This window comes from Nomia melanderi, chromosome 3, assembly GCF_051020985.1.
Source record: "Nomia melanderi isolate GNS246 chromosome 3, iyNomMela1, whole genome shotgun sequence".
Lineage (NCBI taxonomy): Eukaryota > Metazoa > Arthropoda > Insecta > Hymenoptera > Halictidae > Nomia > Nomia melanderi.
The window spans coordinates 11,681,192-11,703,619 of record NC_135001.1 but is presented as its reverse complement, the minus strand read 5'-3'; the positions used below and the strand labels follow the sequence as shown (position 1 = coordinate 11,703,619).

The 22,428-nt window shown below is 37.3% G+C and overlaps 1 protein-coding gene across 2 annotated transcripts in view; it reads left to right on the top strand.

The window, feature by feature from the left end:
* tok (tolloid-like protein 1 tolkin) overlaps positions 1 to 22,428 on the top strand; it is a 108,700-nt gene that overhangs the window by 73,021 nt on the left and 13,251 nt on the right. For both annotated transcript variants that reach the window (XM_076365589.1, XM_031979181.2), the window contains 2 exons: positions 18,070 to 18,465; positions 19,394 to 19,572. In XM_076365589.1, the coding sequence (XP_076221704.1) occupies positions 18,070 to 18,465; positions 19,394 to 19,572 (575 nt within the window). The remainder of the gene's footprint in view (positions 1 to 18,069; positions 18,466 to 19,393; positions 19,573 to 22,428) is intronic.

Genomic DNA, 22,428 nt, shown 5'->3' with positions numbered 1-22,428 from the left:
TAGCAGGCGAATCGTTTTTTAAATCACTTTCCGATGCACCGTAGAGGCGAAATTGCTTCTACCATTCCAAACTAATAATATTGAAAAGATTCTAATGATATATCACAAAGTCTAGTTTATATATAGTCATTACACATGATCGCACTGCAATATTCAAAACCAAATAAAAAGTTGCAATTTACCCACGATCTGCACTCACAAAAATATTTTATTAACACTTTTTTTCATTAATTTGGCTCGGCTTACACCATATAAATCTTTTGATAGATAACCGGGCGTAATAAAGAGTAATTAAAGTCGAACAATTATTAAGTGTAGCATAAACAACTTCAATCTCAAATATTGCTGTGCATAATAAAGAATTCTTAAAGTTGAACAATTATTTATTGTAACATAAATGACTTCAACCGCAAACTCCGTAGCATTGTAAGAACAAGGGAATTGCGGCAAAACAATGAACAGTGGGTAGGACTAATAACAAAAGTAAGTTTAATTTACGTGTTTGATGGTAAACTTTTCAAACACGTTGCTCGGAAATCAACAAGCGTGGCATAGTATTTCGACGAGCGTTCCCCGCTACGTTGACGCAGGCTTACGAAAGCGTTTGTTTATGGCCTGTATCCGACACTATGAAACGCGATCGTTCTGTGATTCTCCAATGAAGCTCCAGAGAATTCTGAAGAGGATCAAGCCCGACCCGATAGCTTTGACGTGGTTAAACCTTGAATCTGCAGGCATTTCTCCCCACGTTTCCGCGCGACTCACCCTTCGAGCTACGTCACGTTAACCCTTTATAGGGCAAAATTCCCGAAACACGCAAGTATTTTCTTTCCTTTGAACATTCCTAACTCATTCGAGAACATGATTTTGTTTAACCTCTTGTCCTATGATTTCTTTCCTAATTTTAACTGATAACACTATTTTCTCATTAACCCTTAACGGACCGGAAGTGTTTCAAGTTTACTTACCGTCAAAAAGTACCGTAACATAGATAACAAGCGGAAACAAATTCACAGAAGTGACCTAGCACAATACTTAATACTACGCGATAAAAATAATAAAATGATTTTGACCGGCATATACGTGACATTGGACCCAGTAAATAAAAGTGCCATGTTAACTACATTGCGGCATTGGTTCGTTAAGGGTTGATAATTTATTAAAAAAAGAGAAAATTTCTAGGCATATTCTATGTCTATGTTTGCTCATAAATATAATAATTGATTACAGAAGAATAATATTTACCTGAAATTACAATTAAACGTTCTCAAAAAAATACAGCACATGAAGAACGTCTACTCAACACACTCCATTTACTTTCGCATCGATGATCAGCTACCATTAATTGAATCCCGTGCAACGCTTCAACCTCGATCGTCTCAAGCTATCAACAATATCATCCCTCATTACTAATTAAATTCTCCCAACTTATCGCGGGGCCAGCCAGAAGTCTGATTACGCCGTCGTTATCTCGATCGAGTTACCGCGGAAACAGTTAAATTCAACCGAAGGCAAAAAGAACCGCGAGCACGTTAATTACTTAGCGATAACAAGCTCCCGTAATTCACCTCTCCCGGGGTCGTCCGCGAAATTTTCCAAGTTGTAAACGCAAGACAGCACTGGGCGGAGAAGGACGACGGCCGAGTCGCATTAATTCCTTTCGCGGGATTGGAGCAAAAAGAAGAAGAGGAGAAGAAGAAGAAGAAGAAGAAGAAGAAAAGAGACGGGCCAGTGCGGGGACGAGTAAAAGTCCAATCTAATCGGAGCTTAAACGTTTTTCATTGAAGGACCCGCGGAAGCGATCGTGTCACGGCTAACTTCACCCCATCCATCCTTCCCCCGGTGTCCCGCATCATCCCTTCGCTGTTTTTCCCTTTCCCGTTTCAACTTTCTTCGGAATGAAGTGGCAAAAAAGGTGAAACAGGAAAGCGGGCGCCGCGGAAAAAGTCAAGAAGAGGTCGAGGGGGGAGGGGGGAGGCAGTGAAACGGAGAACGAGTGATTTATCGTGATCGATCCGGGGTGAATTTCGTATTCAGCGAATACGCGGTTCGATCGGTGGATCGGCGTGCCGTAACTCATCATTTTCCGCTGTCCTCCGTGACTTCCGTTCTTGCGTCGACCGGCACTGTCCTGCTCCTCCCCCAACTCCCCTGGCGTCCCTCCGCCCATTCGGCTCTTGAGTTATCAGGGACACCGGGTTATCGCGGCCCGTTGTCTGTCACCTGGACAATTGAATGGACGTGTGAAAGGAGAGGAATTTAAGGCGCCATTCAACAGACCTCGATTAAAACGATGCCCGCGTGCGAATGCCGGGGAAAGCTCTATTAACTCTAGATGGGATCGAATTTAATTTGTTGTCAGTGGAAGGAGGGCGCAGCGCGAAAGCAATGCGCCCGTGTTTTATTGTGTTTCGGACTTCGCAGATAAGAACGCGAAGAATTCAATTAACAGCGGATTTACGAGGCCCGTCAATGCGACGGGTATTATATTCCATAAACATTGTTTGCCGAAGGTTTACGTTGATTTCGATTGCCGCCGATCCGAACGAATGTTCTTGCGCTGTGTCTTTCGGAGCTGCTTTATTTTGTTTCCTTCACAATCGTTGAGGAAATATTAGCGTTTACCTGGAACATGATTAAAATAGATAATTACTAAAAAATTAGTAATATAGAGTTTACAATTTTACATTTGAAAACATCGAAGATTCTGCGTTAATTATCGATGGTTTTCCAAAGTATAACATCAGCGTCCCATTTTCTGCATCAATGAAACAATTTTCTTTCGCAAGTATATTAACTGTCGAAAGATAAAACTTTCTTACACCTTTAAAATGCCGTATATTAGGCTGTACAACTTCCGTAAACTGTATCAAAATCCGGCTACGAATCACCCACCAAGTTCGTTACAAATGAAGCAAAAGAAAAAAAGTAGGATCAAAAACGAATTGAATGTATCGAAATAATTATCATTGTTCTCACAGAATAATCCCGACCGAAACATTTACACAAGTTCTCCGCGGAGGAACATAACGTGCGCAAACGATGCGTTCAATTTTTCCATTGAAAAACCTCCGCTCCGAGCTCCAAACGGTTTTATCGTTGTACAGAAGTTCGAGCCAAAAATTAATTAAATGCTTGATTAACTGCGGCTAGCGGTGCGCGGCCAGGTAATTAATTAATTTCGAAATGATTGCGACGAAACGTATGTACGTATAATTTGCGTTGGTTCACGTTTCACCTCGAGGCATCGTCGAGCCCGCGCGGTTCGCTCGGAAACGGAAGTTGCATCAAGGGTCGACGACAGGTTAAAGTGAGGATTGAAATATTCGTAATATAATAAAAAAAAAGAATAAAATGGGAAAAATGAAAACAGAGGAAGAAACGGAGGAAAAAATACACCCCTCGCGCGCGGGGACCATTCTATTACCGGTGATTGATGAAAAATCGTGAATCGCGGAATTCCAACGGACTCCGAAGGATTATTTCGATTTGGCGAGGACACTGATATATTATATTGTGGTTTATTGCTTGCCGGTTATAGCGGGGTGCGTGGCGAGGCGAGGATGGATCGACATCCGAAAGGGGTGGTAACTAGCGCACGTCAAAGCTAATAGAATGATCTATGCGTCTCGCGATCGTTTGATTGAAATCCACGTCGCGCCGTGCACCGTTCCCAATGGAACCGAATGGAAGAGAAAAGGATGACATTTCGAAAAGGGCGAAGCCACGCGACGGGTCACGTGACTCCACCATGAATTTAAGATCGCATCTAATGGGATTTACGTGCTTCAAATTTGCTCGCGGCCGTATTCGGAGAATGCCCTATGAATTTTAAATCGAATTGGACATTTATGTGATCCCGTGAATTACGGCGCATCTTGTTGTCAGTTGTTTAGATTGTTTAGAAGTACGGTTGAACCTGGATGAATCGAGAGAGGCTATCATGGAATAAGGTTTTAACGGTGACCTCAAACGAAATTTGTATTCGCTAATCCTTTGGACTCGAAAATTACAAGAAATATTCAACATTTTCTAATCAGTGGGGACATTCTTTGAAACGAATTGAATGAGAGAATACACATGAGTTAAGAAACATTGTTATTTCAATATTTCACATATTTATGGATTATACGAAGCTTAACCTGCTCGCCGTAGAATTTAGTTTGAAAAGTCTCCTGTTCTGAGCACAACAAATTCAAAAAATGAAATGTGTACTCGATAAAAATGCAGGACGAATGCAGCTAGGGTATATTTGAATAAAAAACCAAAGCAAAACAGCGGAGAATTACATATTTATCTGAAAACGTAAAGAATTCATCGTTGAAAGGATTAGTAACATTTAAAGCTTTAAGATGATGGTGTATATTCGTCAAACGCAGTTAACTGGTTAATATTGTGTGTAAGACTTTATAATTTTGGTATATCAGATAAAATAGTGACTGAGAGTCACTTCTCGAGTGCAAAGGGTTAATAAATGGGTGTTTGTGATTTTGTTAATTAGGTTACTCGCAGTTCAAAATTTGGGAAAATTACGTATGAGCAACTATACGAATGTAAAAATATCAATGTTGTCTGTCGATAATTTATTAAGAATTCGGATAAGTTTAATAGAAAATTCATAGATGTATAAATACTTCTGTCATTGTGTAGAATGTTGGTCACTTTTATCGTGATTTTCTATAAAGCCGAACGAAAGGAATGAAATAAACATTCATCGCCGCGTTGAATAACTAGGAAATGGCGGAGTTCGTAAATTCATTGAAGAACATGCACCGCGTCATTGCGCATTCGTAGGGGAGAAATATAGAATTCATTTCAATTGTGGTCATACTTCGTGACGAAATTCACGTCCGCGCATACATGCGGCCCAATGAAAAGGTTTCGCAGGCGTGGGGCATTTGTTATCAATGAGAATGCAGCATTACCCCCGAAATCGGACGAAATAGCACGAATGACATTTTCCGAACAAATTCTGCTCGTAAATATTTCTCTTCTTCTTTTATAATCCCCGCGATAAATTGATTCGAACCAAAACACGTTACACATATTGCCTCATAAATTCAGACAAATAATATATGCAAATAATTATACAATACAATACACGTGCCGTTAATTTATGAAATAACTTATTTATATAAATTTTATGAATTATTTATAAAATCGTGCACGAAGCTTATGGAGAATTCATGAAACAATTTTTATAAATAATTCTATAATATATACGTCATTAATTTCTAAAATAATTCATGTAGACAATCGCACGATAAATTTAAATGACACTTATAATACAATTTGTATGAATGAAAACTCATTTGGATACAATGATCTGATGTATACATTTGAAATAATTAGAAACTATAAAATGCTCTTCAAATTTTCGAATAATGTTTCGAACGCTTGAAACGTTATTTCAATGTGCTATAATTTCAACGAACATTCTTTGACGAACCAGGAAAAACGATATTCTTGATAAAGGAAGAATTATTTTCTTTTAGTACCACTTCCGTTTTACGATAAAACTATCAACCACGAACGACTCCGCTATCGGCAGGACTTGGTTAAACCTCTGAACCGGCGGAGGGTTGAAAGTTTCGACATGGGGATTTAATGGGTCCCGAGATTAGAGCGAATTGCTCGATTATCGTTACATTTTATATCACGGAGTGCATTTGCGGCGCACCGTACAAGATCGGTGCAATCGAAACAATGGACCGTGTTTTGTTGCTTGCAGTACTTATTGTTAGATGCGGTCTTAAGCAAGACGCATCGCTGAAGCCTCCGGCTAGAAGCCAGGGTCATGCAATTAACCCTAAATCCAAGAGAAACGCGTTTCTATGTTTGACGAAACACTTTCTCTGAAACTATCAAATGTATTCTTTGAAATAATAAATGAAATTTAAATAAAGAAATCTGCTTCAAGCTTTCAAAACGAAACGCCTATTATGATTACAATATGTATGTCGTTATTAAATCGCGGAATATATATGTACAGAATTTTATACATGCTACCGAAAAACAGGAGTTTTCAACTTTGGGAACAGTTACTGATATTTCTCCGAAATTTTTACCCTTTATCGTATTCTAATTAGTCGTAGTTATTCAAATTGACTTCTTAAAAAAATCTTTAAGCACTTTCACGTGTTCATCGGGTGTTCTGAAACTTTCGGCTAGTACTTTATGGTAATGTGATCCGAAGATTTTAGCTTCGTAAACGAGCCATGGAGAACACTCGGATCAAAACGAGTGAAATCCTCGGTTTACTTGTAACTTGAATCGCGTAATAGGAGAAATTGGCGGAGAACACGAAATTGCATAAATATCCTCTGGTCTACTTATTATTGAATGTAAGTGATATTGTACGTCATCTCTAACGATACGCACTGATGCACTATCCTGCTGAAAAATGAGGCTCCATCTCCGTGGAGTTTTTTAGTGTTTTTAATAACTCCAAACTTCTTCCGTAACATCGTAACATAATTACTTAAAACGTAATGAAACTTTACTACCTCTCCGATTTTACGCTTTTTAGGACTCTGTCTCGCAGAAAATGCGGGGGAAGTTTAACTATGATAACTTTTTTATAATGCAAAAATAAAAACTTCAGTTTATTCGTATTTTGTGCTTCAGCACACACTTTTCACAGACAAACGTTCAGGAAAACGGATTTACGTTTCATGAAGAACATTAAAATTGTTATTTTTTCATATATTACTTAAATAAATAAAGTTTTTTTGATATTTACTATTCTTATAAATCTTCAATATCTTTATTATCAAAATTAACAGTTTTATCGCTTGCGATGTGTTTTAGCTCCAACAATTTCTAAGATTTTCGATTTAATGTACTTGTCAATACTGAGAGTTGCTTTTATCTCTTCAAATTTCTCTAAAAATTGGAAATCTTTCATTTGGTAATAAGCTAAAGATGCTTATTAGGAATATCAATAAAACATTTATTTTAATTTTAAGTTCTGACACATGTTACCTTATATTTAAGTTATGACACTAATTTTCGATAAAGGGATTACAGGTATTCATAAAGTTTCACATTTTCGCAGTATCTACCTATTTTACTTAACCTTCTATTATAAATATATGATATAGGGAAAATTTCGATTTTGCAAACAAATTTTCAATATGGTTGTGTAAAATGAGAAAAATGTGTCTGGCAGTCAGGGGACTATTCGAAGATTCAGGATAAAAATGAAAAAGAAGCTTCACCGTTTTAATTGAAGTGCTCGTCATGCTCCACCGAATTACATACGCATGGAGACTACCAATCGAAAGTTTGGAATCACTCTGTGCTTCGCTCTGTCCTATGCAGATGTGTTCAGAATTCCCGTACACTAAACTAGTTTCAATACACTAAAAACTCCAACATATCCCATCATTTTATCGCGGAACACAGTTAACGATTCGGCTCCTAAGTCAGGAATAGAGTATTACATATTTCAAAAGATTAACCCTTTGCAGACGAGGAATTTTAGAAGCATTAAAAACGTTTTCATAGATAGCTAAATTAGATATCGATTTCTTAAATATTAGAAAATAATGAAATTATGTACCGACAATTTATTTTTTAGATAATTAAATTCTTTACTTGCAACTTCCAATTCGAGATATTTAAAACTGATGTTCCCATTAGAAAGAACCTGGCTTTGAAAAACTTAAAGATACTCTAAATGAAATAGATTCTAATCTTTTTTTAACTTGTTTGGAATTGACATGGCACAATAGGAAAAAGATGAATGTATAGTTGATACATCTTAATATCCCTTCTAAAAATCTTTGTTAATTGCACGTATATGAAACAAATGGTAAAATCGCTTTCATTAGGCTTCAGAAGTCAACATTTTTCACAATGACTGTTCCTTTAACTTTCTTGCATCTCGTACACTCAACAAAATTCAATTCATCCAGTATGTCACCAAGAAACTTAATTTTTGAATCTATATAAAAAGTTATGACGCGTGTTGACATGTTGATACGACGGTCAAAGTGTTAAACCGTGAAAAAGCCATGCATTCCAGAACATCAGTGACAGCTCTACAAAAGACACAATAACTTCAATTCCTCACTCCATATTCCCCTCCCCAACCGCGAATACTTGTTTTCATTTCATAAGAACCGGGAAGGGACTCAATCGTAAAGCGTAAGCCGACCCGGTGGAGTATCTAGCGGATGCGATCGTAAACCCGATAAACCTCGAAAAGCACCATGGGACGCCGTTAACCCTTCAAGCACCGCAAAGAAAAATAACGGAAAAGATCGGTAGTGTCCAGCGAAACCACATATGAAGAATTGTTAGGAGAAATGTGTTCATACGTTTTTTTATTATTTTGTTTACTTAATCCATCAGTTCATTCTGCACATTCAATTGTGACGACCAACATTCTATATACTGCGCAAATAAAAGTAGATTACTTTCACGTGTGCTTTCATTCAAAGCTCTATTGAATGATATAACATCTAGAAAAATGACAAGATTGCTGCCTTTTTCATTAATGTTCCGTAAAGATTATATGCTGCGTTTAATAAAAAATGTCTAACTGATCAGCATTCATCTTTTCTCATCTCATTTTCGATGATAGTTTGCTCTTTAATGATACGGTTACATGTAACCAATCAAAACTACGAACAACACAAATAGTGAGAGGTTTAACCTCTCTCATACCTAAGTCGTCACGAAGCTCTTATCCTTCTTTCCTTTGACCGCTTACACGTAATCGCATTTACAAATAGCGAATCAGTATCGAAGTAACATGAGAACTGACCAATCAGATCCACATTCCTCAACCCAGCCATCAAATGATTTCCTAACGGTTAATCAAAATGGGTCCAACGGATGCCCCGACCATTCAAGAGTTAACTTTTTTAACGCGGTCTGCGTATCATAAACGTAGCACTGCAATTTGAGACTGATAAAATTTGTCACTGTACAGTTACGTTACATTAAACTGTAACATGCACAGCTATCGATGACATAGAAAGAATTGTGCCACTATAGTGGCGTACCGTTCAAAAAGATGGTATACACGAAAGTCACTTTAGTGGCACTATAGCAGCTGAAAGATTAAAGAAACACTTTTCACCGCCATTGGAATCCTCCTGCGTGTCTCCCGATTTTTTCCGGCACCTGCGCGAAAATTTCTACGATTCGTACGCGCGAAGCATGGTTGTTGCCTCTGTTCGCCAGCCTGCGCGCACCCTTGACGCAGCTCGCTAGCTAGCTAGCTCGCTCGTTCGTTAATTAATTGTAATGCCGGCACCGATTCAGAAATGCGTGGAGCTTGACTGCCTGCCTGCCTGGTCGAGAGTCGCCGCTGGAAGGGTGGTTCACCCCATACGCGGCAGTCGGGCGCGGGAGGAACGGAGAATCCGAGGAGAATTACGCCCCCAACGGTAATTAGTACTAATAAACGAGGGGCAGAGCCGGCGCCACGCGTGAGCCTCGTTCCGCGGCTTACTCCGATATGTTTACGCGAGAGCAGGGCGGTTAGCGGAGGGACGGGGGCGGGGGGTGAAAGTATTTTTCAAAGTGTCACTCCCCTCGGCGCGCACCCCACATTTTTCCCGCGCCCCTTTGGCACCGGTCGCCCCCGTTCCGGCTCGGGTTCGGGCTCGTTTTCTTGCCCGCGGGCTCGGTGTCACTTGTTCAGTCGGATTTAAACGCGGACACGCTATAATATTGTCCGTTTACCACTTGACAGCTAGGCTAAGGAATGCGATATCAATTTGCTATTCATCGAGACGGTTACGCGTAATCAATGAAAGCTACAAATAGAACATTTAACAGAAGATCCTCCTTGCCTTTACAAGATCTTCCATTAGTATACTATCTATCATTTGATGGCTAGGTTAAGAAATACAGATCTAATTGGTCAACTTTTGTTTTTTCTCGTCTTATTTTTCGATATTAATTTACTATTCATCTTTTTCCATCTCATTTTCGATACCAATGTGCTATTTATCAAGACGGTTAATAACCAATGAAAACTACAAATAGAACATTTAGCGAAAAATCCCTCTTACCGTCTCGCTAGACATCAAGTCATCTCCGATGAGTATAGTCCGTCTATCATTTGATAGCCACGCTGAGAAATACGGGTATGGGTGGTCACTTTTCATCTTTTCTTAATTGATTTTCCATACTAATTTGTTATTCGGCAATACGATTAACGACACGCTCGCGGAAGATCCCTCTTCCTGCTCTGCTGTTCCATTAGCCGTCAGGTAGTAAACGAATAATAAGTCCTAGATGACACTTGCCTTTGACCACTTAGAGCTTTCTTGATCTATCGGTCGTGATCAAGGTAACGGACAATTAGTTACCAATACTTCATGATAGTTTCATAGTTTTCATGGTTTAATAGTTTCCTGTTTCTTTCTTCATAAATTTAGAAATATATGTGCATCACAAATGCGACAACAGCCTTATTCAAAGATATGATTGGGGACACTAACTGATGTGGATCATAACATTATTTATAGAAAAGTCTGCACGCATAGTTCAACGATGTTGTTCGACTATCGACAGACAATGTATGCGGACAATCAGCAGACGAAGTTTGTCAGTTTGAATTAGCCTTAACTCTAGTTCTACCACATCGGTCAAAATAACGTATTCTTGATTTCTTCTTCTGTAACTACTGAAAAGATACAGCTGCTTTTTTGGAAAACTAAATGAATTGATATAGCAACACGCAAAGTAAAATATAATTATAATTCATATAAAACATAATTCACGCAATACATAAATGTACTTTCATAATGTGTAAAAATACTAAAAATTAATCAGTTCGACTATTCTGTAATTTTAGTGTTAAGGTGTATGAAATATTTACTTGGTAGATACTAGGCACGCTCTTGCTACCGTGGGTTAAACTGGCTTCGAGAGAGCAGTGTTCCTAGAGCTAGCTTAGCATTCTTTTTGCAAGTTTATTTTGTTCTTGCACTACCACTGTACATGAATATGTATCGCGAGAGGATGGACAGGCTGTCTGACCGCGAGATACACGATGGTAGTGAACGCTTTGTTCAGATTTTTATGGTTTCGTATATAGGTGGACAAAACGTGGCATAATTATATAAAAATTAATAATTAAAATAGAACTTTTATTACATTTTAACTTAGTACCCGTAATTATTAATTAGAACTCGTCGTAATCAATTCAGTTTCAATCGTAAATTGATGACAACTGAAAATTACGAAAGATAATTTATTATCGAATCAATTATTATGCTTGAATCATCGTTAATAATCATCGTAACAATGTATATAACATATACAAATGTACGTAATATACACATTAAAAATGCCATTAGAAAAATAGGAACACTAATAACGACATTTTTTATTCTTTTCAAATTAAAATATAATTAAAAAAAAAGATGAGTACTTAATAAAGTAGAAATGATTCGAACAGATTACGCCGAAGAAGACCCAGGATGCAATGGGGTTAATAGAAACGCTGCGCTAGATTACTACAAATTGTTACAAGTATACAAATAGTCTGTTCTGGAGAACACGTTGTAAGCTTTCATTTTACCGCGAGTACATTTACACGATTAAGGGGTTACACGTACCAAGAATTAAACCAACATACGGATTTTCTTTTGTGGGGAGGATGATATGTAGTTTTTTTGTCTCCAACGGATATAAATAGCAGCGATTTTAAATTTTCGATAAAATTTTGTTCGTTAAAAATTCTGTTTACTTGACGTCATACGGCGGTTATTTTTGTGGAATACTTTTTTTAGTGCAAGGCTTACCAACGCCAGGAAAATTGAAAAGCTTGTTTATCTGACACATAAAAATAAGCATATGATCACAGTCGTTCGAAAATATTGAACGTTCTCGACTATGATCTGTGAAATGATATACGTGTTTTTCAATTAATAAAATGAACTAATATTATAGAAACGGTTTCACAAAAACTAAATAATTATAGATGAGCAAATTTAATGAAACTTTTGCTAAGTGAATAGATTTTAAAGACATTGTTTCGAAGGAAATGCGTTTAAAATTGGAAACACGAGTTATAGATGCTGGTGCATAATGAAATTTTTTCCTCTTATATGATATTATCAATACTACTCTCATGTAATCATTTTTATTATCGTTCTCTATTTGTTTCATTCTCTTTTTCAGCTATTCATCGCTGTTTTCAAATCTTTATTCTTTCGAATTTTCCACTGTTACTCGATCAGAAACGCTTAATTGTCTGGCGTTATCCACGACCACGTAATTATGCGCATTTGGACCAGTTAGTAACTTCAACGCGTTCAGTATCCTCAATAATGCTGTTAATCCTTCATCGAATACATCTGCAGTAGGGACGCCATTATGAAACACTATCGAGGCTATTCTCTAATCCGCTTACTAGAGTTACTTTCTTCTTAACAATTTACTAGAAACAAAGAGACTTCTATGGTCATTAAGAAGTACACGTTCATTATGAAGATTAAATACGAATGCTATTCATTAAGTTGAAACACAATATTACTTTTTTGTTACTAATAATTAAACTTGACTTAAAAATCTTTATCACAAGTCTGTCTCGACATTAGAAAGTTAATTATTTATATTACAGTTACTAGAGTTCCAAACACACCATTCATTGCAGTGAATTTAAATATCGACACCTATGCAAATAAGTTTGACAAGTATTTAGCGCACGAAAATGTACAAGAATCATTTATTGAATATTAGCGCACATAAAAGAAATTCAAATCTGTTCGAGAGTACTATTATTCAAAAGATCACCAACTCTACCAATCTATACATCTACTTTATATCGTGTTTTTTCTTCGTTGAATTTTGGTACTTAAGCAAAAGGTTTTAAAAGTATTGATCATCATCATTATCCATCTTTACATTCCAAGCTATACAAGTAAAAAGAGGTAAATACCAATCGTAATTTCATAATTTCTTCAGCTCTATCAGAAATATATTATTTATAATATTTCAAATAATTATTCTCCTCTAATTCAACAAGAACAAATATCGTCTTACTAGAAAATGATATTTGAATCAATAAACTTGTATCACGTATAAGAGGCAATGGTTGAAGGCAAGAAGGTTAACAAAGACACAGAAAAAGTGGGAATCCGATAACGTTGATCCCGAAACAAATGACACGATACTGTCGAACACTTTAGCTGGGTCTTACCGACTATCCTAGAGTCGTGACATTCGTTGCTGCCGACCGCCAAACTCTTGGCACCTATTCTCTGTAACACCGACACCTGGTAATCCTCCTGTCCTTACTTTCCGCCAATTCCAAAATTATCCGTGTAGTATTTTACGATATAACCCTAGGATCGTGCGACCCAATAGTACAAATAGATCCCTCGGAATGTAGGGCACATTACTGCCAACTCTGGGGATCATGGAATTCGATACGATGGATTCTTTGGGTCGTGAAATTCGATAGAACAGATGTCTAGGGTCCCGAAACCTGAAACTGTATAGTGTTAAAATCGTTGCATTGGTGAGTCATTCGAGGGTTTCAAAGGTTTCAGAATAAATTCTAACTTCCAGTACTGTGCTGCTTGAGCGTCCGGACAGCTTCAAGGATTCTGCGCATACTTTTGTTTAGACCGGAGTACCAAGAAGATCGAAGAAAATAGAAACCGAAATTATTCCTGGATTTTGAGAGTCGTTTAGGGTCTTTTGGTTTGCAGATTTTTTGGTGATAACAGAGAATTTCGAGAGTTTAAGGGTGCCGTTAGATCTGGAATTTTGGAGATAGAGGTATGAAAGATTCTGATAATTTCAGATCGGCGAGAAAGCATTTTTAACGCTTGGAGTATTTTATCAACTCCACAATTAAATGTATTTCGTAAATAAATATATTTCATTTAATATATTTTTATAAGTATTAAAGTGTAATTTAGTTGTATCGTCCGGTAATTAAAGAAGCACAAGCAAATATGCTTAAGCTTTTTAACACTTAAAGGTAGAAATGATCAAAATCACAGCTTTAAACATCGGAGAAATTTCTTGAGAAACGTTCCCAAAGAAACTTCTACCCTTCCCACTAAAAAGATACACAAGCTGCAAAGCAATTATAAAAGTTTCTGTATCTGATAATTAAGAAATCACTAAAACCACCGTCCATAAATTGATTCAGAGCAGAAGTTGTTTTTCCTACCGTTGATCACCGTTCATCTCCATGAAATGCGTATTACACCTTTCGCCGAACTTTTGTTAGTTCCTTCGTAATTTTGTCGGAAAGAAGTGTGTCATCGAAAAAGCTTTGAACTTTTCCGGGGGATGGTATTATGCATTCCATGAATATTCAGCGTTTCATCAAATTTGACGCTTGACACCTGGCAATTGTCTGTTATCTATGACATTTTTTTGCTGCCGTTGAGAAGAGAGGAAAACAGAGGAAAATGGAAGGAAACCGTGCCTACGGGTTCGTGTGACCGGAAAAAAACTAGTTGGTCCGCGGCCGGAGTAATTTCAACCGATATCGTAAAAAACTGTGGAATCGTGTTGCATTTGATCCACGTGTATCGCGATCCACTCGCTTTATTGGCGCATTTCGTGTGCATTTTTATACCGTGAACAGCTGTTTTTGAGGCTGACTCGTTCTACCGATTCTCTGTTGTATTTCTTTTTGGGTTACACAATCGTGTATTCAGCACTTACTTGGTCCCGATGTGCGCGGTTGCTCATAAAAGTATTTATTATACCACCACTCCATGAAATCGGGAGGATTCGTTGATTTGATTCATTCATTGAAGATGAATTCAGAGGTTTGTCAAAGTCTTGTGCGACGAATTTTGTTTTTACCTATTTTACGCAAGTATGTAGACTAATTTTCTTTACAAACATGTTGAATGCCATTGGGATCACCGGTGACACCCTACCAAATCGAATTACTATAGTTCACTCAATTAAACAATGATTATTGGGAGATATTTCTGTATTATAAATAATATTACCGTGACATTCAGCTAGACGAACAATAATTCAATTCAATTAAATGGTTTAATATAATATTTTTCCATTTTGTGTATTTTGTACTACAAGTTCTAGGGAATCATTGGAAATAGTAGACTTCAATCTTCAAAACCGCAGTAAATTTATTTATACAAAAATTATTCAGTATCATTCAACCCCTTGCTTTATAAGTTATTTCATCCCGAGTGTTTTTACTTAAGTTATTCAATTTTGTCGTAACACTGTGGACATAACTATTACAAGAAAAATCTGAAACTTTGACGCTTCATTTAAATTTATTTATGAATATAGGACAATTATTTTGCTTATGATACGTTAGATTTAAAAAATAACAACATAATTACAAAATCAAGCTACGCACGGAAAACACGTGCGTGTAAGACTCGTCATTTCCACGCAAGGGGTTAAAGACATTTGAATTTTTACAATTTACATACAAAAAAATACTGTTACTTTTGTACTTGCCACATGATGAAAAAACAAGTTTGAAGATGGCAGAGTAGGGACAATAAAATTAAAAGCTTTTCGCTTGAAAACAATCCCAACCAGATTATTGTACAATTTTCTCTCGCGAAATCATAAATGGTAAAATACTGACAATTCTCCGCAGAGCCTACGAACACTTTCGTGCTCCACTGTGAGTGAAAGACTGAAGGCAACGTATATTCCTGCAATTCATAATTCCTTCCCGACTATACTCCAATTATGGTGCCGGATACTTGGATGGTGAACAGCACGCACACAATGGTCCTGTATCAACTCCCGCGTTCGCGGTGAACTATTTTGCCGGAATTCGAGTTCCGAACTCGGCGGCTGGCTCGGTCAACTGTACCGGTGGTTATCTGGCCGCTATTTACTTAGTCAACAACAATGACCAATGTTGATTATCCGTTGAAACGTCTGATCATTTTACGATCAGATACCGGGCCGGTACGCATCGCGGAAATTGCTATTTACACGACAATAATGGTCAAGGGAGTACTGGTGAACCGGGAACTTCCGATAGCAATATTCAATGTTACGCAGATAGCGTATTACTACTAGAATTACCGCACCGTCAAAATGTCTGGTCTCAGTTTTCTTATTTAGCAGTTATTCATAGCAACTCCTTGCGCTACGATCTCTGCCAAAACTGCGCGCGACAGAACTATTTTATTTATTATTTAGAATTCATAAGGAAATTTAAAAATTTCATGCTCATTCTATGTCTACGTTTGCTCCGAAGTGCCACAATTCATGATAGAAAAGTAATTTTTCTTCGGCGAATCGGATCGGTTCAGATTTAACAGCGAGAAACTAATATTTAAAACTTAGAATCAACCTATCTTTTATTAATTTCTTATTAATACACATTCGGCTTCAATATCAATAGAGGAAACTTTTTCAAACTTAAAAGTCTCTGTTTTATGAGCAAAAAACTGAAAAGTGAGAGACATCCGATTCGCCCCAAATTCCAAGGATTTCAAAATGAATACGATAAATGAACAGAATACAATATAATAATCGAAAGTACATTAAATACTGAACTCAAATACCTTAGAGACTGATAATAACAAACACATTTGATCTTCCAAGCTTAGCTTGCCATTTTAAATGTGAAGTTCCAACTACAACCTAATACGACGGAATCTCATTATGTTACTTTGACTTCTTTCGTTTCAGAGCAGCGCAATTTAAATATATTATCGGTTGTTCAGTATTCGCAATCTAAAAACCAATTAATAGGCTTGCAGCGGATAAACTGTTAATAAGAGGGAAGCTGTTTCCTCGAACGAGGTCCGTTACATTCTGGACAACGTGAAACATTTTGACGGTTACCTCGTAAATTTTCCGGTTTTACAAGTCTATCCGATCTTTTAACGAGCTCTCTCACGTTGAACGTTTCGATGTCGGTGGCGAGTAAATTTTCCGGGGGTGGAACCGTTCTTTTTCAAACGGGACCGGATTCCTCTGCTTCCTTTTTCTCTGCAGGGTGGAAAATGATGGTAGAAAGAGATTGAAAAAAGAGGAACGACTCAACGTCTTCCGTGTTGTATAAATAACGTTACAGATCGTAAAGGATGCAGGATAGAGTGTGGAAATTAACTCAGAATTTCTTTTTTTAGGACGCTTCGATGAGAGTATCAAAAAAAAAGAGCGTAACTCGGTTATGATTTTACGATAGGACGGGGTGGAAGTTTGCCGGTCGATCAAAGTTTCGTTTAATTGAAACATCTTTTTGCGAGTGGTTCCATGGGGTTTTGTTCGGTGAACGCTGCTTGATACGCTGGGGCTTTTTGTAATTGCTCGAGCTGCTCGATGAACGATGGAATCTGTAATGTAGAGTTTCTACGTGGAGGAAATTTGGAACATGGCTTAAAATGTATAAAATTAATGTGAACGAACATATAGTGGTATTGTTATCATTCGCATAAGATAATAATCAGAAGAGCTAATGTGAAACGAACCATCAAAATTACATTTTTATGTGTTTAAACAGTTTTTAATGTTAAGAAGATTAGGAGAGGAATCGTTGTGAAAAACTTTGATTTCTCAGTGCCTGTTCCATTAAGAACATAGTTTCAACTGTTTGGAATTTTTAATAATTGCTGATTTAGCGATCAACTTGTTAAATCAGATATTGCTTCCTTGCTTTAATAGAGTCACAACTCAAAATTTTGTACTTTTCGAAAAAAGCGAACAACTGGTTTTTAACATAAATAAATATTATTACTTAATTATTATAATCTATTATTATAGACGATATTGCGTAAATATAATTTATGAACGTGAGAAGTAATGCGTATTCATTTCTACTGATCATAGTTGACATTGAAACTGTCAAATATTTTCAATTTCCTTAAGTATTATACAAAATCCTCTACGTTAACCTATTTAACTATTCTCCGTATAAATAAATATATATATATTTTTTTTTCATAAATATATCTTATTGTTTGTTAAGCATCAATAACATTTAGAACGTGGCAGCTTTTTACAAAATAACATAACCATGTTTATAATAAAAGATCTCAACATTTTCTTCGATATCACCTACCCCTATCGCACGATTTCTCTTTGTCCAATGATCTAACTCAAGATCTCCGTTTGTCGTAGATTATCGAGAAGGAGGCATCGACGTCGCAAGGTCCCGGACATTAGACCCGACAACGTCAACGACAGTTCGGACGAGGTGGTGTCGTTGCACGACCGTCGGCTCCGTTCGATCGAGTTCTACGAGGTGGAGCACAAGGCGAAGTACCTGGCGAACAAGCGGGGTACCACGCGGCAAGGTTTCCCGAGCAGGACAAGGAGGGCAGCGACGGCGCGCAAGGAGCGCGTGTGGGACCACGGGGTGATACCGTACGAGATCGACGGGAATTTTTCCGGGGCGCACAAAGCGCTGTTCAAACAGGCGATGAGACACTGGGAGAACTTCACTTGCGTGAAATTCGTCGAGAGGGTCCCCGCGGAGCATCCTAATTATATACTGTTCACGGAGAGGCCGTGCGGGTGAGTTTGCCAACGCGTGGCCGTAAATTTGGCCCCGGACACGGGGAAAGCGAACGCCCGCGGAAGATGGAAGCTAATGGGAGCTGGTATTCATCGGAGATCGCCCATCAATTAAACGAACCCTTTGTTTACCGAAATTTCCTCGGAGACCCTCTGATACTTGGCACTTCGCGAAATTCGATTGGTTCGTGGAGTGTCAGATTTGTTATCAGCTGTATATTAATTAACCGGTTAACTGCGTTTCACGAGTACACGCGCCTTCTTAAGGCTTGAAATGATACTAACCCTTTCAGCGATGAATTGTTTATTTTTTTCAGATGAACATGTAATTCTTCATCGTGTTGCTTTGGTTTTTCATTGAAATATACCCTGGGCGCATTTGTCCTATGTTTGACAAGTAGACACTTCATTTTTTGATTTTATTGCGCGCGAAACGAGAGACTTTTGAACTAAATCGTACAGTTAACAGGTTCAGTGAATGGTCGGAAGTTACAAGCTTCTGATCGATCGGCTTTCTGAACGAATCATTTAATATTGGGTGTATAATGACTTTAAACAGGTTCGACAGATCGTGTTTATAATTCTATACTTTTTTGTGATATAATGATGATAACAAGGGAATATTTGTCTAATATGTTTAACTATTCACGCATGGCTGTAGATCTGTTAATTTAAAGATTACCGTGGACACTCGACGTGTTGATTTTAAATGTAAAATTTTAACCGCAAATGGATGAATACTTTGTATTAGTTAAAGAACATAAAAAACGATCGTATTTCGAAATTATATGTCTAGTACAATGGATGATTCAAGAAATGAAGGATTTTGATTAAAAGAATGACAAAGGATGTTTAAAAATATTAAGAATATTTACGCTCCCTGTTGTAACGCAACTTACTTGGCTGTACTCGGAAAATGATATTCCAGATGCTGCTCGTTCGTCGGGAAGAGAGGAAATGGGCCGCAGGCTATAAGTATTGGAAAAAATTGCGACAAATTTGGAATAGTGGTCCACGAACTGGGTCACGTCGTTGGCTTTTGGCACGAACACACTAGACCCGATCGAGACCGTCATGTACAGATTTTTCGTGACAATATCATGTCCGGTGAGTGGAATTCTCGATCACCCTTTACAACGTGTAGGACAAAAGCATGGGAAAGTTAAATTTTCGAAAAATATTCTGTGAGCAAATAATTGTTACACACGTGATAACTTGCAATAACTGTGAAATTGTCTATTATATATCCAGTAAGTATAATTCACTTTCTTTTAGGACAATAAGATTTATGATCTACACTGGAACGTTGATTTTCTCTAAAATACCTCGAACCGATCAAACGACCGGTTTTAAAATTTAAAATTCAAAATTCGACTTTTTTTCCTTCGAATATTTAACTTTATATATTTTGTTTCTGCATCCGCTAAGAAATATTCATCAACTAATTTATTTACCTTTATTTTGTAGACAGTTTATCGAATGGTTGACGTAGGAATAAAAATTCCTATAAACATAACTTGCATAATAAAATACGCTAGGATATGTTAACTGAGAATAATAAATGTATGCGCATTACGGAGGTTCCATTTTACTAATGCGAACATATGCGAGACAATAAAACTCGCAGCATTATATTCGGCGACAGTAGAAAAGATAATGTCCCCATAGTATCGCACAATAAACACAGCCTACGATGTAAAATTCGCGATACGAATACCTCGGCTCTCAAGAGATCCTGTAAGATATTCTCGACACAAGGGATCTAATGTACACCACTCTGCACTCAATAGATTCAATATACAACGTGTTCGTTTACGTACTAGATATTGCAGTTCTTCTTCCATTAAGTATTAACACTAAAGGTACCATATAGATCAAAATGACCTATTCCTGATTTCTTCTTTTACAATCATTGAGAAAATACAAGTGTCTTTCATAGAAATAACTAAATAACTTGATTTGATAATGTACAGACTATAATCCAATGAAGATCTCAATAAATACACTCCTAGAATATCCCCAGGAGGATAAAAGAAAGTCAATTTGATGGTGAATTTTGAAACCAGTGAAACTTTCGTTATACGGTTGACGCTATTCCTATGTAGAGCTATTTAAATAAGTAGAAACAAATGAATACAATAAATTTTCGTATTAGTTCCTTCAAACGAGAGTACTTAACATTAATCGGTAATTTTTAGACTTCCATACTTTAAGGTTAATTTCACGTCTATATTTAAAGGTTAAAAAAATGGATAATATTTGTTCGTATTCACTAAATTTGCTTTAAAAGACTTGACATTATAAATCAAGAGGTTAATGATTAAGGATACACGTAAAAATAAAATGAAAATTAAGAGTGACGAAATTGAGGTTTCGGTTTCGTTATCAAATTATTTATGATTAAAGGTCTCTCTAAAATATGTATACGCCAACAGTAGCGCACGTGAGGCAGGTCAGTGCTTGCGCGGACGAGCTAACTTATACGCCGCTGTTCGCGGAGCTTAATCGTTAATAATTTGGAAACGAAGTCGAAATTGCAATTTTTTTGCTGTTGGCGTCCGCATTATTTTAGCTTCCACTATAACTGCTTAAAATTCTTACATAATTTAATTAAATACTACGCGTGTTACCCGAATCTCAAGAGACTGAATATTCATTACCTCTCACTCGTGCGCAGATTACCCCAGTAGTAAGTTCCTCGAAAATTCCCTGACCTCGAGCATTCGGAATCTCTGGGATCAACAAGACTCCTTGACCTTCGAGACCCTTGATATTCTCGGACTATTGAAACCCCAGAGAACAGGACTCACGAGAGTCTGAACTCTCAAGATTTCCTAGGACACTCCTAATATCTGTTTTGTGGCGAATATTCTTGTTACCTATTTCATTGATCTTTCTGTCATCTCTACAATAATTTAAAAATGATACCTGTATAAGATATTACACTATGATCGTTTACGTAAATTTTCAATATCTTCATCGTACATGAACAAAATTTCTTTTGAAGAAGATAACTTTAAAACAAACCTAAGTATAGTAAATGTTTCCATCTGAGATTTTTATTTTACGAAAATCATAGTTGAAACCTCGCAAAGTACGCGTAAAGAAGATGCAGAATAAAATTGGTTATATACGAATGAAAATGTATCGCAGTTTCAGTGCATCGAATATTTGCGGTCAACAAATGACACGAGCTCTTTAACCGCGTTAACACTAAAACTACCAGACGGATCAAAATGATTAATAATTAACAGATGTTTCTCCGAGAAATTATTAAAGAAATTGATTTAGCGATATGCAAACTGAATTATAAATCAATTAAAGTCTCAACGTATACACTCTTGAAGTTGCTATAGAGAAATTTTGAAAAAGTAAATTTAACTGCTCGGTAGTTTTAGTGTTAAGTGTCATCGATGTTTGTAGAGCGTGAGGAGTTTCCTAACGCTAACTTCTGGTCCGGTGTCCGTCTGCGCGTTTGCTTTCGCGGCGAATAGGTCGCCGCTTTAGATTAATGGACCAATTTGCCGAAGGTATCGCACAAATCTCACCCATCATTAGCGATGACAACTAACCGGGCCGCTGTTCTAATATTTATACGCTGGGTGACAGTCTCCGGACGCCCACGATCACGGTTCGATTAATGGATACTCATAACGGGGAACGGTAACGAGCTGTTTAATTAGCGGGCCGGCTCGATCCAACGCCATCTGTTTGCCCCCCACCTCCTTTTCAGCCAGAAATTATGCCTTGAGCCGGGACCCTCTGACGAAACGTCACGAATTCATGAAATTGCACGTGCGACTGTCCTAGGACACGTTTAACCAGTTAACTACGCTCGACCAGTATACGCATCATTTCAAAATCAAAATGATATTAATTCTTTCAACGATGAATTATTTCTTTCTTCAAATAAACCTGAATATGTTATACCTGCATTTGGGTTGCGTTAATCGAGTATAAAGT